The sequence below is a fragment of the Sinocyclocheilus anshuiensis genome, unplaced genomic scaffold (genome assembly GCF_001515605.1).
Source record: "Sinocyclocheilus anshuiensis isolate Anshui unplaced genomic scaffold, SAMN03320099.WGS_v1.1 scaffold454, whole genome shotgun sequence".
In the NCBI taxonomy this organism is placed as follows: domain Eukaryota; kingdom Metazoa; phylum Chordata; class Actinopteri; order Cypriniformes; family Cyprinidae; genus Sinocyclocheilus; species Sinocyclocheilus anshuiensis.
In genome coordinates, this window is record NW_015548217.1 from 2,258,432 (window position 1) to 2,271,300 (window position 12,869).

Below are 12,869 nucleotides of genomic sequence, written 5' to 3' on the forward strand. Positions count from 1 at the left end.
TCCGTTCTCATTGTATTTGTGTGCTTTTCCACTGCGAGTGAGAATGGATCGGGTGGGATGAGCTCTGCCTTCCACTGTCTTCATTCCCGCAGCTTCCACATGAATAATAGATTACAAACCAAAACCAGCATTTGCCTTGCAGGTGTCAAGCACTACGCTCGTAAGGTCAAGAAAGTGTGCTGGGAAGGATAGTATTTATATTTCACTTTCCAAATATGATATGCTCGCTTCTTCGAGCCATTAAGTGTGAAATAATACGTTTTGTGAAGAGGTTAATGTCTCCGACCATAAATAGGTCACCTTGTGTGGCGGCTGCTTATTCAGTCTGGAAGGAGCTCATGAAATCTTGATGATATGTAATCCACATTAATCCATCTATAGGAGTTTCTTTATGTGAGGTCCTTTTGTGGCGGCGTTTCATATAAAAGTCAGCTGTTTAGAAACAAGACTGACCTGACGCGATCACAAAGGCATACATTCACACACAAAACATGCCATTTGCAAACAGTATTGTAATTCATGTCTCCTTCTTTGCTTTGCCTTTCATCTGCTAATGTATTCATGAAAGCATTGTTGGTAGGGGGTTTGTAAATTCTTTTCCTCCTCATGCACATCTGAGATTAGCAGCACGCCAGTGTCTGTTTCGTGCTGAGATTAATGCTCTGAGAAGCAGCTATACAGTCCAGCATATCCGACATACAACCACAATCAGATTACTGTCCATTTTAACTTCAATCAATGGCATTTACGTCTGAAGGAGCGAGAAAGAGAAAGTCATCTTTCAATGTGAACTGACACAATTTATAATTTAATTTGTAGCATGGGGAAGTGAGGGCAGTGTTAGCACATTACCATAATAAAATAAAAGAGATGAATGATAAAGCCATAATTTATTGTCTGTCATATTGAATGCACTGCTTTTTCAAATAGCATAAGTTGCTTTATAACCTGCCAGTGAGGGCCCTACAGCTACAGTACATTAATCAGCAATGAATATCATATTGAAGCACCGAGGCACTCGCGGCTGTGCGATGTTGTCAATACGGTCATGGCTAAAGAGCGTTGTTAGGCACGACACGCAACTGAATGCCTGCAACCGCTTCAGCCATCACTACACTCACAATATAGTGCAAAGCCAAATGCTTTCAGAAACACATCCATAATGTGTTGGACTGGTAATGGTTCAGTACAAAACTGTAAATTTTCCTATTCAGCCAAGGTTATGTCATAGAATATGTTGATGTAGTTTAACTTCAACCAATTCTTAAGGGCAATTTTGCTACTGTCTGAGGTTGCCACTTGATATACCACATAAAAGGAGACAAAAAGGACGACTAATGTAAATGGCTTATGTATCCTACCATGAATAAACAACAAAGGAGACACAATCAAACAGCTTCATTATGTGCTGTTTACTGAGTACAAGGAAGCATCTTATAAAATAGAGAAATTAATCAGTGCGGCACAGTGTGACATATTCATTTCCATTACGTGTGAATAATCTGCTGGTATCAAGTATCTGGCTGGAGTTCAATGATGTGCCAAGTGACTTCGTCTCAATACCAACATGCTGCTCCCGAAATTATTTCTTTTTCTCCCACATGACATTCAGATTCCTCAAAGATAATAAATATCTAAGACGAGAGCATTTGCATGAAAAACTCTCTGCATTCCAAGTGATACATAAAACATCAACACTTACTGTAACAAGCTCTGATAACAAGCTGCAGGAGTCCAGATTGATACTGTAGATTAGTGAGGAGCCCACCAAACCCAATCCAAATCAACCCAACCCAAACGAACCCAGCACTAATCCAAAACAACCCAACCAACCTAAATCAAATCAACCCAAGCACCCAAACTAACCCAAACAATTCCAGCCCCAACCCAAACAAATCCAGCTGCAAACCAAAGCAACCCAAACAAATCCAGCCCCAAACCAAAGCAACCCAAACAAACCCAGCCGCAAACCAAAGCAACCCAAACAAATCCAGCCACAAACCAAAGCAACCCAAACAAATCCAGCCGCAAATCAAATCAACCCAAACAAACCCAGCCCTAATCCAAAACATCCCAAACAATTCCAGCCCCAACCCAAACAAATCCAGCCTCAAACCAAAGTAACCCAAACAAATCCAGCCCCCAACCAAAGCAACCCAAACAAATCCAGCCCCAAACCAAAGCAACCCAAACAAATCCAGCCGCAAACCAAAGCAACCCAAACAAATCCAGCCACAAACCAAAGCAACCCAAACAAATCCAGCCACAAACCAAAGCAACCCAAACAAATCCAGCCGCAAATCAAATCAACCCAAACAAACCCAGCCCTAATCCAAACCAACCCAAACAATTCCAGCCCCAACCCAAACAAATCCAGCCGCAAACCAAAGCAACCCAAACAAATCCAGCTCCAAACCAAAGCAACCCAAACAAATCCAGCCGCAAACCAAAGCAACCCAAGCAAATCCAGCCCCAAACCAAAGCAACCCAAACAAATCCAGCCCCAAACCAAAGCAACCCAAACAAATCCAGCCGCAAACCAAAGCAACCCAAACAAATCCAGCCACAAACCAAAGCAACCCAAACAAATCCAGCCGCAAACCAAATCAACCCAAACAAACCCAGCCCTAATCCAAACCAACCAAAACAATTCCAGCCCCAAACAAAAAATTACTTAAGAGCTTACATGTAAATGATTTGGAAAGGAAAGAGTTTTTGTTCTTTTTGACAGTAGAAACGTGCTTGAAATTTCATATGGGTCTAGTAGGATTTTTTTTTCTTTTTTTTGGTTTCTCTTACATATCTGGGTATGAGTATTTCACATCAATATGAAAAAGAAAGGATTCATGTAACAAGAGAAGATGGAAAATAACAAAAATATAACCACACAAAAATATTTAAAGAAACATCTTCTTCTCTTGTGTAGTTTAACCTCAAACTTTGTGTAAAAGTGCATGATCAGATGTTCTCTTGCATAATAAATGAACCATTCGAGACACTTCAACTCTCTTGAAAGACCTGTCAATTAGCATAAAAGTCCTTTAGCATATAAAAGAAAATGGATCTGCACGAATGTCCCCATTCTCCTACTACTGTTTTTTTTTCTTCCAAATAAAGTCTAGCCCTCCTCATTCTGTCCCACGACACGCAATGAAGAAACCTTGATTTTTAATAGAAACTTTTATCTTTTTCCCCTTGTGAGACATGAGGCTCAGCTTTCAATGCCAGCTTCGGCAGCAAATCAGCAAATACAAATCGAGATAAAAGCTGCAAAAAACATAAACATCTCAGAATAAAGAGAAATGGATAAATATATAGGATATTGAAGTATTTAAATCATGTTTGCCCTGTCAAATACAGTATTTCAGTTTCTAGAAACCGAAGCACACGTAATGAAAACTCTCCATTCATAATCTCTTATTTATATGCTTGTTAATTTCTAGCCACAGTTTTATGACCCCTCAGTTTGTGGCATCTCTTCTCTGTGAATGAACACTATGAGGAACAAAATCGAGCTGGAAAGATATGAAAACTGACTTTCTATGGATGTTTTGCTGCACTCGGGGAATATGGAGCGAGACAGCTGGACCATCGGAGCAGAGGACGACTGCGCTGACATTTAGAGACTTTGCTGTTTATGGACACAGTGGGAGGCTCTTCCTGTTTGTTGTCACACTAATGAATTCACTGCTTAGGATTCTGACAGCTCAGACAGGTCACCTGGACACAGATTTTAATCACTGCTTTGAGTGAATATGACAATATGTTGTCCATGCTGAAGGCGAAACTGCTGTGACTTGATCACAGCCAATTAGAAGATTGTTTCAATGAAGCGGACCAATCAGCTTTCACGTGGGCGGAGCCTTCAAGCACGAAGCTGCAGAAATAGAATCTAAGCAATCAGCATGATCTTGTTTCTTTTCTTTTTATTTTCCCAGTTAATGTGTTTACTTCTGTTTGCATAATTGCATATTCCTCATCGCTGTTAAAAAACAATCGGCATTCAGGCTTGCAGTGGTGTTTGCACAGTCTCAATCAGTTTCCAAACACAACGATAATGCATTACAAATCTACTCCATTTGGGGGAAAACATTTACGTCCAGAGGCTATAAAACCCACTAGGGTGGTGCTGAGTCATACGCAGCCTTGGTTTGAATGGTGCCGTATTTCCATAACATAATAAACTGCAATCAGGCATCCGTCAGGTTGATTTGATGCTGCTTATATGAGCACGGAGGTGCGTGTTAATAACTTTTCAGCCACGGATAAATCACTTAAAATCCAATCCTTCCACCCACCAGTTGTTATGCCGTCATGTCAATCAAAGCGAAGTGTGTATTCTGATATAATCATTCCCGGCTTCGGAATAATCAAGGATTGTAGGAAATGATCAATCCTGGTGGAGTTAGATGAGACTAAACCAGTCACTGTTTTTGGACTGAGCTCAAATCATGATAAAATGGCCTGTTTAAAATTCCATCTCATTTGGATGCCGTCAATCAAAGAGTTCGGCCCGATGGTTCTTCTAAACAAAGATATTTCAAACCGATATGCAAATCATCTATATTTAACATATCAGGGGAGAAATGCCAATGAGTTCTCAGCTCAAGAATAATATTCAATAATCCAATAATCATTGGAATGGACATTTCAAGAGATTGTTTTTCAAAACAAAAAAAAACAATGTTGCTTAAACATTTATGAATGGTTAAAAACGTGATGCTCTATCTCACTCAGAGAAGGGCATTAGGAAAAAAATCAAAACAAATAGAAGTCTGGGCACTTTTATTTCTTGCATTACAAGTCTATAGAAGCCCATTTCCACCATATTCCTTTCACCTTAATTTCACATGGAGTAATAGCAACTTTGTTTCTGGTAACTGTAATTTTGTAACTCACAATGTGGTTTCAGATCTGTCCCGCACTTTGGAGTGATTTTATTGCTTATTTAAACTTTGTCTCACAGTTTTCATTTTTTACTCTGAGGTGGAAATGGGCTTCCATAGACTTATAATGCAAGAAATAAACGTGGCCAGACTGGTTGAATCTTCTGTACCTATATAATGTGTGCAAAACTGGATAAATGTCAAACCTACAGTACAAGGGCAAATTGCTGAATTCCCAATGCTATTGGGTCGTTGTGCAACTACTTTTTCTTTTTCCCCAACTCACGGAGGCTCTATTGAAAGATGACATGAGGACTAGCATATTAACAAGTTTATGTGAAAGGACTGTCTGGATCTCTTAGGGGAACTGCTCTATATTCAAGCCGACAAGAACCAAAGGTCAGAGCCTTGAACCAATCATATACAGCTGCCTTTTCTCCCTTTTAGAGCAGTTTGTGCAAACCTCTCCAGGAATGAGATGTGCGACTGAACAGCCACTTTGGGTCACTCAGGATATTACTCCGTCACATACATATTTGAATAATTATTAGCACTGCACTGTTTGTGTAGCATTTCAGAGAGAAGCTTTTCTGCTGACACACTCTGTGATACTGTTTGACTGTAGAGTGACAACTGATGAAAATTATGTCATTATTTTTAGCCATTATTTACTGTGATTATTTATGACTGGTTAAGTGGAACAAAACAACCAAAAACATGCTTGTGGTCCATAACACCAATATAGATATAAGTCTGTAAAGTGAACACAAGAAACACTGCAAATGAATCTTGGAGTCACTGAGTCTCTGATTTGTGAATTAAAAATTCAATCCAATTTGTGAAATAAATCAACTGATTCAATCCAATTTAATCACTGATTTGGTCCTCTAGTGTAACTCGCTGACTCAATGATCTGGTTGCATTAGCAGGTCACTGGAGAGAAAGATTATCGGTGAATAATGGCATACAGTTTGGTCTGTTTCTAAAACACAGCTACAGCATCATCCCTAGTAAAAAAAATAAAATAAAAAAAAGTAACATTTAAAATACATTTAGTATTGTTCAAATCTATTAAGATATTTACTGACATATCGCTCGAGACTTACTGATTTAAAAATTAGAATTAAACTTTATTTGGAGTACTACTTGTGCACAATGCACATTTCTTAATATTAATCCTAAAATGTGTTTTGTGTGAGAATTGTATGCAGTGCAAGATACCTGAACGTATACCTGAAGTATACTTGCAGTAGTTCCACTTTAGCACAATTAAATATACTTCAGTGTATCTTTAGTTGGACTTCCGCACAAATAAAGTACAAAATTAGTTGTTCCAATTTAGCAGAATTTAAGGATACCAGTTTACTAAAAGTACAATTGCAGGGTATTTTTCTTAAGTACATAAATATGTAAATGTATTTGTAGTATGCTTAGCATGAAATAAATGTATTTCAAAACATTTTAGTATATTTTTCACTAGGGATATGGCTTCAGAAGACTCGGAATATAGCGCACAAGTGGCTGTTTTTTTAACAGATGTTAAAAAGCAATTTCTCCTTTTGTGTTCCACGAAATAAACAAACAGCCTACATGACTGGAACATGAGGGTGTGCAAATAATGACTGTGGCAAACTGAAAAATCTCATTCCATAACTCAAGTTCACATTCTTTGACTGACTCAGACAGTAGAGCTCAGGGACATTGAGAGCTGGGTTAAGATACATGGCATGATGACACACTAGCATGACTGAACTTTTGACAAGAGGTTGTTTTCTTGAACAGCCGTATGTGAACTGATGTTCATTGTGACCTCTGTAACTCACCCTACAGGGACCAACACGCTATTCGAACAGCCTCTTCGTAATTATGTACCTGAGCGGACGCTCGATCACTCAACGGTCTGCCCGCACACGGGTTTTACCACAGCTAGAGAGTTTTCCTCTGCAGTGACCCTTTTAATCACCATGGTGAATCTCAAAACCTGGACTATTTTGGAACATGAGGCAAAAGCGGTGAGGACGATACACAGGATGAGAATTGGTAGCATGGCAACAATCAGAGGAAAAGACTGAGAGAGAAAGCTCGGAGCAAAAACAGAGCAATTTATCAAGGAGGATAACATTCCATGACATGTCCGCTTATGTTATCGAGAGGGCCGTGAGCCCATCCCATACGCACTGCTGGTCTCGGTCTGATCGTGACAGTGGGAGAATCAAAGAAAACCATTGATCTTAGTGCATCATTATCAAGAGGAGAGATGTGTTCACTGCTCTCAGCCTCGCTCTGATGAGGCAATAGTTTTGCTGGAATGAATCAAACGTGATCACTGTCATCAATGGACTTCAGGCTAGACGGCATGTTAAATTTAACGCACATAAAATGATGTACAGTCTGCTCAACGAGTTATACCGCTGTGCACAACCTGTATTGATTGTTAAATCGATGAACATTGAAAATATGTCTTGCCAAAACATCTGAAAGGGATAGTTCACCCAAAATAACAATTCTGTCATTAATTACTCACCCTCATGTCATTCCAAACCTGTAAGTCCTTTGTTCATCTTCGGAACACAACTTAAGATATTTTTGATGAAATCCGAGAGCTTTCTGAACCTGCATAGACCGCAGCGTAACTGACACGTTTAAGGCCCAGAGAGGTAGTAAGGACATCGATAAAACAGTCAATGTGACATCAGTGGCATGCGCCGTGGTACTTTGGTGAACATGCATCAAAGACTGACAGGAAAGAGAAGAAATTGTTGAATAAAGTCATTATTTTGTTTGTTGTAAGTAATATTGTAGCTTCATAACATTACGGTTGAACCACTGATGTCACATGGACTATTTTAACAATGTCCTTACTACCTTCCAAAACATCTGAAAGGGATAGTTCACCCAAAATAACAATTCTGTCATTAATTACTCACCCTCATGTCATTCCAAACCTGTGAGTCCTTTGTTCATCTTCGGAACACAACTTAAGATATTTTTGATGAAATCCGAGAGCTTTCTGAACCTGCATAGACCGCAGCGTAACTGACACGTTTAAGGCCCAGAGAGGTAGTAAGGACATCGATAAAACAGTCAATGTGACATCAGTGGCATGCGCCGTGGTACTTTGGTGAACATGCATCAAAGACTGACAGGAAAGAGAAGAAATTGTTGAATAAAGTCATTATTTTGTTTGTTGTAATTAATCTTGTAGCTTCATAACGTTACGGTTGAACCACTGATGTCACATGGACTATTTTAACAATGTCCTTACTACCTTTCTGGGCCTTGAACTTGGTAGTTTGCTGTCTATGCAGGGTCAGAAAGCTCTCAGATTTCATCAAAAATATCTTAATTTGTGTTCTGAAGATGAATTACGATCTTACGGGTTTGGAACGACATGAGGGTGAGTAATTAATGACAGAATTTTCATATTTTTTGGGTGAACTGTCCCTTCTAAAAATAATTTTTACCCAAGAAAAGATCAAACATTCATGTAAATAAGGTCCCTATAAATGAGTAAAACCAAAAAACACTAATAACAAAGCATTGCAATCACGGCCGTTCATATTGCAGCACCTGCTTAAGAAATGAAATGTGCTTTTTGTCATGTTCAAATGCAGGAGTCTGGAGCGCATTCACCCTGCAGCAGCATCCATATCCTTTCTGCTCATATTTCACGACTAACAAAAATAGCCGTTCCTTCCACCACGACTAGATGGCTGAATACGCCATTGTGAAAAGGGCACTAAAGACACATAACCCAAAAAAAAAAACAAATGTCTTGAGCACGGTGGAGGCAGACAGACACGGAAAAATAAATGGATTTTAGGTCAATGCATTGTACCGGAGGAAATGAAATTTGGAGAGAAAAAAATGCAGGCCTAATGGAGATTGTCTAGTCCTCAAAATATGGTTATTTTGGCCTGGGCCGTGGAATACTATGGTGTTTAAGAGTTGTTATGTGTTACTGGTCAGATACTAATCAATGACACGTTTATCTCAACATTTTAATGGCGATAACATGAGAGCTTCACGCATCACGTACACCAAAAGATGCCAATACCTCTTATTTCTTACCTCTTTTCCTTTGTCCTTTAAAGCCGTTACAGAAATGCAATAAACATGAGCAGGTTCTTATGAGCGATTCTTTTGCACAGAGTAGATTCATTGTTAGCAGTCTGAGTCAGCAGAGAGCACATGAATATTAATCGCTGCATCACAAGTGAGAACTGACACATGTGGAAGATTTGTAAATGAGCGACCCTGCATGTGGGATGAAGAAGCTCTGCCACGTCAGTCAACTAACCGCCGGCTATTAGATGAAGCTTAATGTTTTATGTACGTGTTAAAAATCACGCAGCTGGTGCAAACGCTCCATGTTCTGCTTATAGAACATTCTGACGCAGATTACTAATGTTACACTACAGATGTTGAGATGATAACAGACAAAAAAAAAAGTATTTTAGAAGAATATGTCTTATTTTATTTTCAGTGAAGTTTATAGAATCCTAGTAAATTCCTACAAAGAGAGCTAACATGAGACTTTTTGCTGTTTGTATCAATCCACCTGTCTTTGTTTAGAATTTAGAATTTTTATTCAATTGATAATCAAATGTTTAATTTAAAATATTGAATTTTCATGTCTATTTAAATTTTAGGTCACACTTTATTTTAAGGTCCAATTCTCACCATTAACAAATCATTAACTATGACTTTTGCCTCAATAAACTCCTAATTTGCTGCTTTTTAATAGTTAATAAGTTACAGGTAGTTGTTAAATTTAGGTATTGGGTAGGATTAGGGATGTAGAATATGGTCATGCAGAATATGTGCTTTATAATCACTAATAAACAGCCAATGTGTTAATATTAGGCATGCTAAAAAGCAACTAGTTAATAGTGAGAATTGGTCCCTATTTATTGCTGAAATCACAACATTCAGGGTTTAAAGTGTATTTAAACATCTACATTTTGAAAACAGTGTTGCAAAACTTGCAGATCTCACAAAATGAACAGAAAATAAAACAGCTCTGATGTGTAGAGAGTGGAAGCAACGTTTGGCGGCAGTGAAGAGCTGGACGGAGCAGGTTTCTCTCACCAGTGTCTGTAGAGCAAGCACGGAGTGGAAAATGGAAAACGCAGAGTGGAGCCTAGCCAAGTCGTGGCCTAATGGTTAGAGAGTTGGACTCGTAACCCAAAGGTTGTGGGTTCGAGTCTCGTACCGGCAGGGATTGTAGGTGGGGGGAGTGAATGTACAGCGCTCTCTCCCACCTTCAATACCACGACTGAGGTGCCCTTGAGCAAGGCACCGAACCCCCAACTGCTCCCCGGGCGCCGCAGCATAAATGGCTGCCCACTGCTCCGGGTGTGTGTTCACGATATTAATCGCTGCATCACAAGTGAGAACTGACACATGTGGAAGATTTGTAAATGAGCGACCCTGCATGTGGGATGAAGAAGCTCTGCCACGTCAGTCAACTAACCGCCGGCTATTAGATGAAGCTTAATGTTTTATGTACGTGTTAAAAATCACGCAGCTGGTGCAAACGCTCCATGTTCTGCTTATAGAACATTCTGACGCAGATTACTAATGTTACACTACAGATGTTGAGATGATAACAGACAAAAAAAAAAGTATTTTAGAAGAATATGTCTTATTTTATTTTCAGTGAAGTTTATAGAATCCTAGTAAATTCCTACAAAGAGAGCTAACATGAGACTTTTTGCTGTTTGTATCAATCCACCTGTCTTTGTTTAGAATTTAGAATTTTTATTCAATTGATAATCAAATGTTTAATTTAAAATATTGAATTTTCATGTCTATTTAAATTTTAGGTCACACTTTATTTTAAGGTCCAATTCTCACCATTAACAAATCATTAACTATGACTTTTGCCTCAATAAACTCCTAATTTGCTGCTTTTTAATAGTTAATAAGTTACAGGTAGTTGTTAAATTTAGGTATTGGGTAGGATTAGGGATGTAGAATATGGTCATGCAGAATATGTGCTTTATAATCACTAATAAACAGCCAATGTGTTAATATTAGGCATGCTAAAAAGCAACTAGTTAATAGTGAGAATTGGTCCCTATTTATTGCTGAAATCACAACATTCAGGGTTTAAAGTGTATTTAAACATCTACATTTTGAAAACAGTGTTGCAAAACTTGCAGATCTCACAAAATGAACAGAAAATAAAACAGCTCTGATGTGTAGAGAGTGGAAGCAACGTTTGGCGGCAGTGAAGAGCTGGACGGAGCAGGTTTCTCTCACCAGTGTCTGTAGAGCAAGCACGGAGTGGAAAATGGAAAACGCAGAGTGGAGCCTAGCCAAGTCGTGGCCTAATGGTTAGAGAGTTGGACTCGTAACCCAAAGGTTGTGGGTTCGAGTCTCGTACCGGCAGGGATTGTAGGTGGGGGGAGTGAATGTACAGCGCTCTCTCCCACCTTCAATACCACGACTGAGGTGCCCTTGAGCAAGGCACCGAACCCCCAACTGCTCCCCGGGCGCCGCAGCATAAATGGCTGCCCACTGCTCCGGGTGTGTGTTCACGGTGTGTGTGTTCACTGCTGTGTGTGTGCACTTTGGATGGGTTAAATGCAGAGCACTAATTCCGAGTATGGGTCACCATACTTGGCCACATGTCATGTCACGTCACGTATGAGAGGTCATCGGAGGTCATTTCCAGTCGCAATTTTTACAGAAAGAAATACTGATTGAGGAAAGATTTTTTTTGCTTTGCATAGTGGTTAAACAGTGGAAGTGTGCTTAGAATTACGAATATACCTTAAAAAAAAACCTAGGGTCTCAGATCAAGCCAGATTCAGTGCTAGCAACCAGCACTGTGAATTCCTAGCCAACATGTTGAGAAATAAACGTTAGATTTGGTTTACATCTTTTTTGTTATGGACGAATGATTTCAGTGTCATTAAGCGGCGATATAGAATTGTTACCTTTTACGTGGCTCCGGCCAAGCGTCACAAAGCCAGACGATATAAAGTTGTGAAGGTCATGGCCGCCGCCTCGAGTGCTCTCCTTCGAGTAATGTGCTCCTGTAAATGGACACCAGAACATTAATGTAGAAGATCACTCAGCGTCTTGTCACACTTTGCTTCCAAGGTAAACAGCCGTCAGCAGCATAACAAGCCAAATTCCCAGTGCATTTCAAGACTTATGACTTTCCATAATTCATAGGTAAAGTCACCTTGTCCACCCAACAACACGCTGCTCTGTCATGAGAATATTAGATGCTGGCATCGTCTGAGGTGTTATATTTATTCTTGACGTGCTAATTATCAATGAAATACCAGCATGTACATGGAGGAGTCAGAAAAGTCGGACGATCACCTTGAGCACCATCTGGGAGTTCAGTGCAGTTGTGGTCACTCAAATCTAGGCAGCATATCTAAGTGTTTCTGGGCTTTAGTGAACACAGAATCTAATGTTTTTAATTTCTAAAACTGTACACAATATCCACCCATAAATTACAGGGTCCCACTTTATATTAGGTGGCCTTAACTTCTATCAGAAATGTACTTATTGTGTTCATACTGTATTGCAAAACAATTTTGCTGCTATTGCAACGTGATCTCATGATAATTCGTATGTATTTTACGTAACATGTGGTTCTATAAAATGTACATTTACTTACGTTCTTACAGGCACTAAAACGTCCAATACTGACGTATTTTCAGCATCTAAACGTACAAATACTTACGTATTTTCAGCATTTAACATACAAAATTGAAGGAACAGACCCAAATCCAAACCTTTATTCGGCGATCTTCAACTCCATCCTGAGCAGCGAGTCCAGTGACCGTAAGCAGCAAAGCCCGCGCTGACTGACGCGTTCTTTACAAATTCAAATGTTGCCGCTTCAAACGACAGGTTTTACGGCAGGATAATCGAACGCTCATTGGCTCTTGCCTGCATTCGTCACAGATTGCGACAAGCCGTGTTTCTGGTGAGGTGTGTTTGAATGATGCGCGC

At 39.5% G+C, this 12,869-nt stretch overlaps 1 protein-coding gene across 6 annotated transcripts in view; it reads right to left on the minus strand.

Annotated features, from left to right (window-relative positions):
• Positions 1-12,869, minus strand: part of shisa6 (shisa family member 6) — a 55,509-nt gene that overhangs the window by 34,102 nt on the left and 8,538 nt on the right. For all 6 annotated transcript variants that reach the window (XM_016440873.1, XM_016440872.1, XM_016440870.1 and 3 more), the window contains exon 4: positions 11,834-11,932. In XM_016440873.1, coding sequence (XP_016296359.1) covers positions 11,834-11,932 — 99 coding nt within the window. The remainder of the gene's footprint in view (positions 1-11,833; positions 11,933-12,869) is intronic.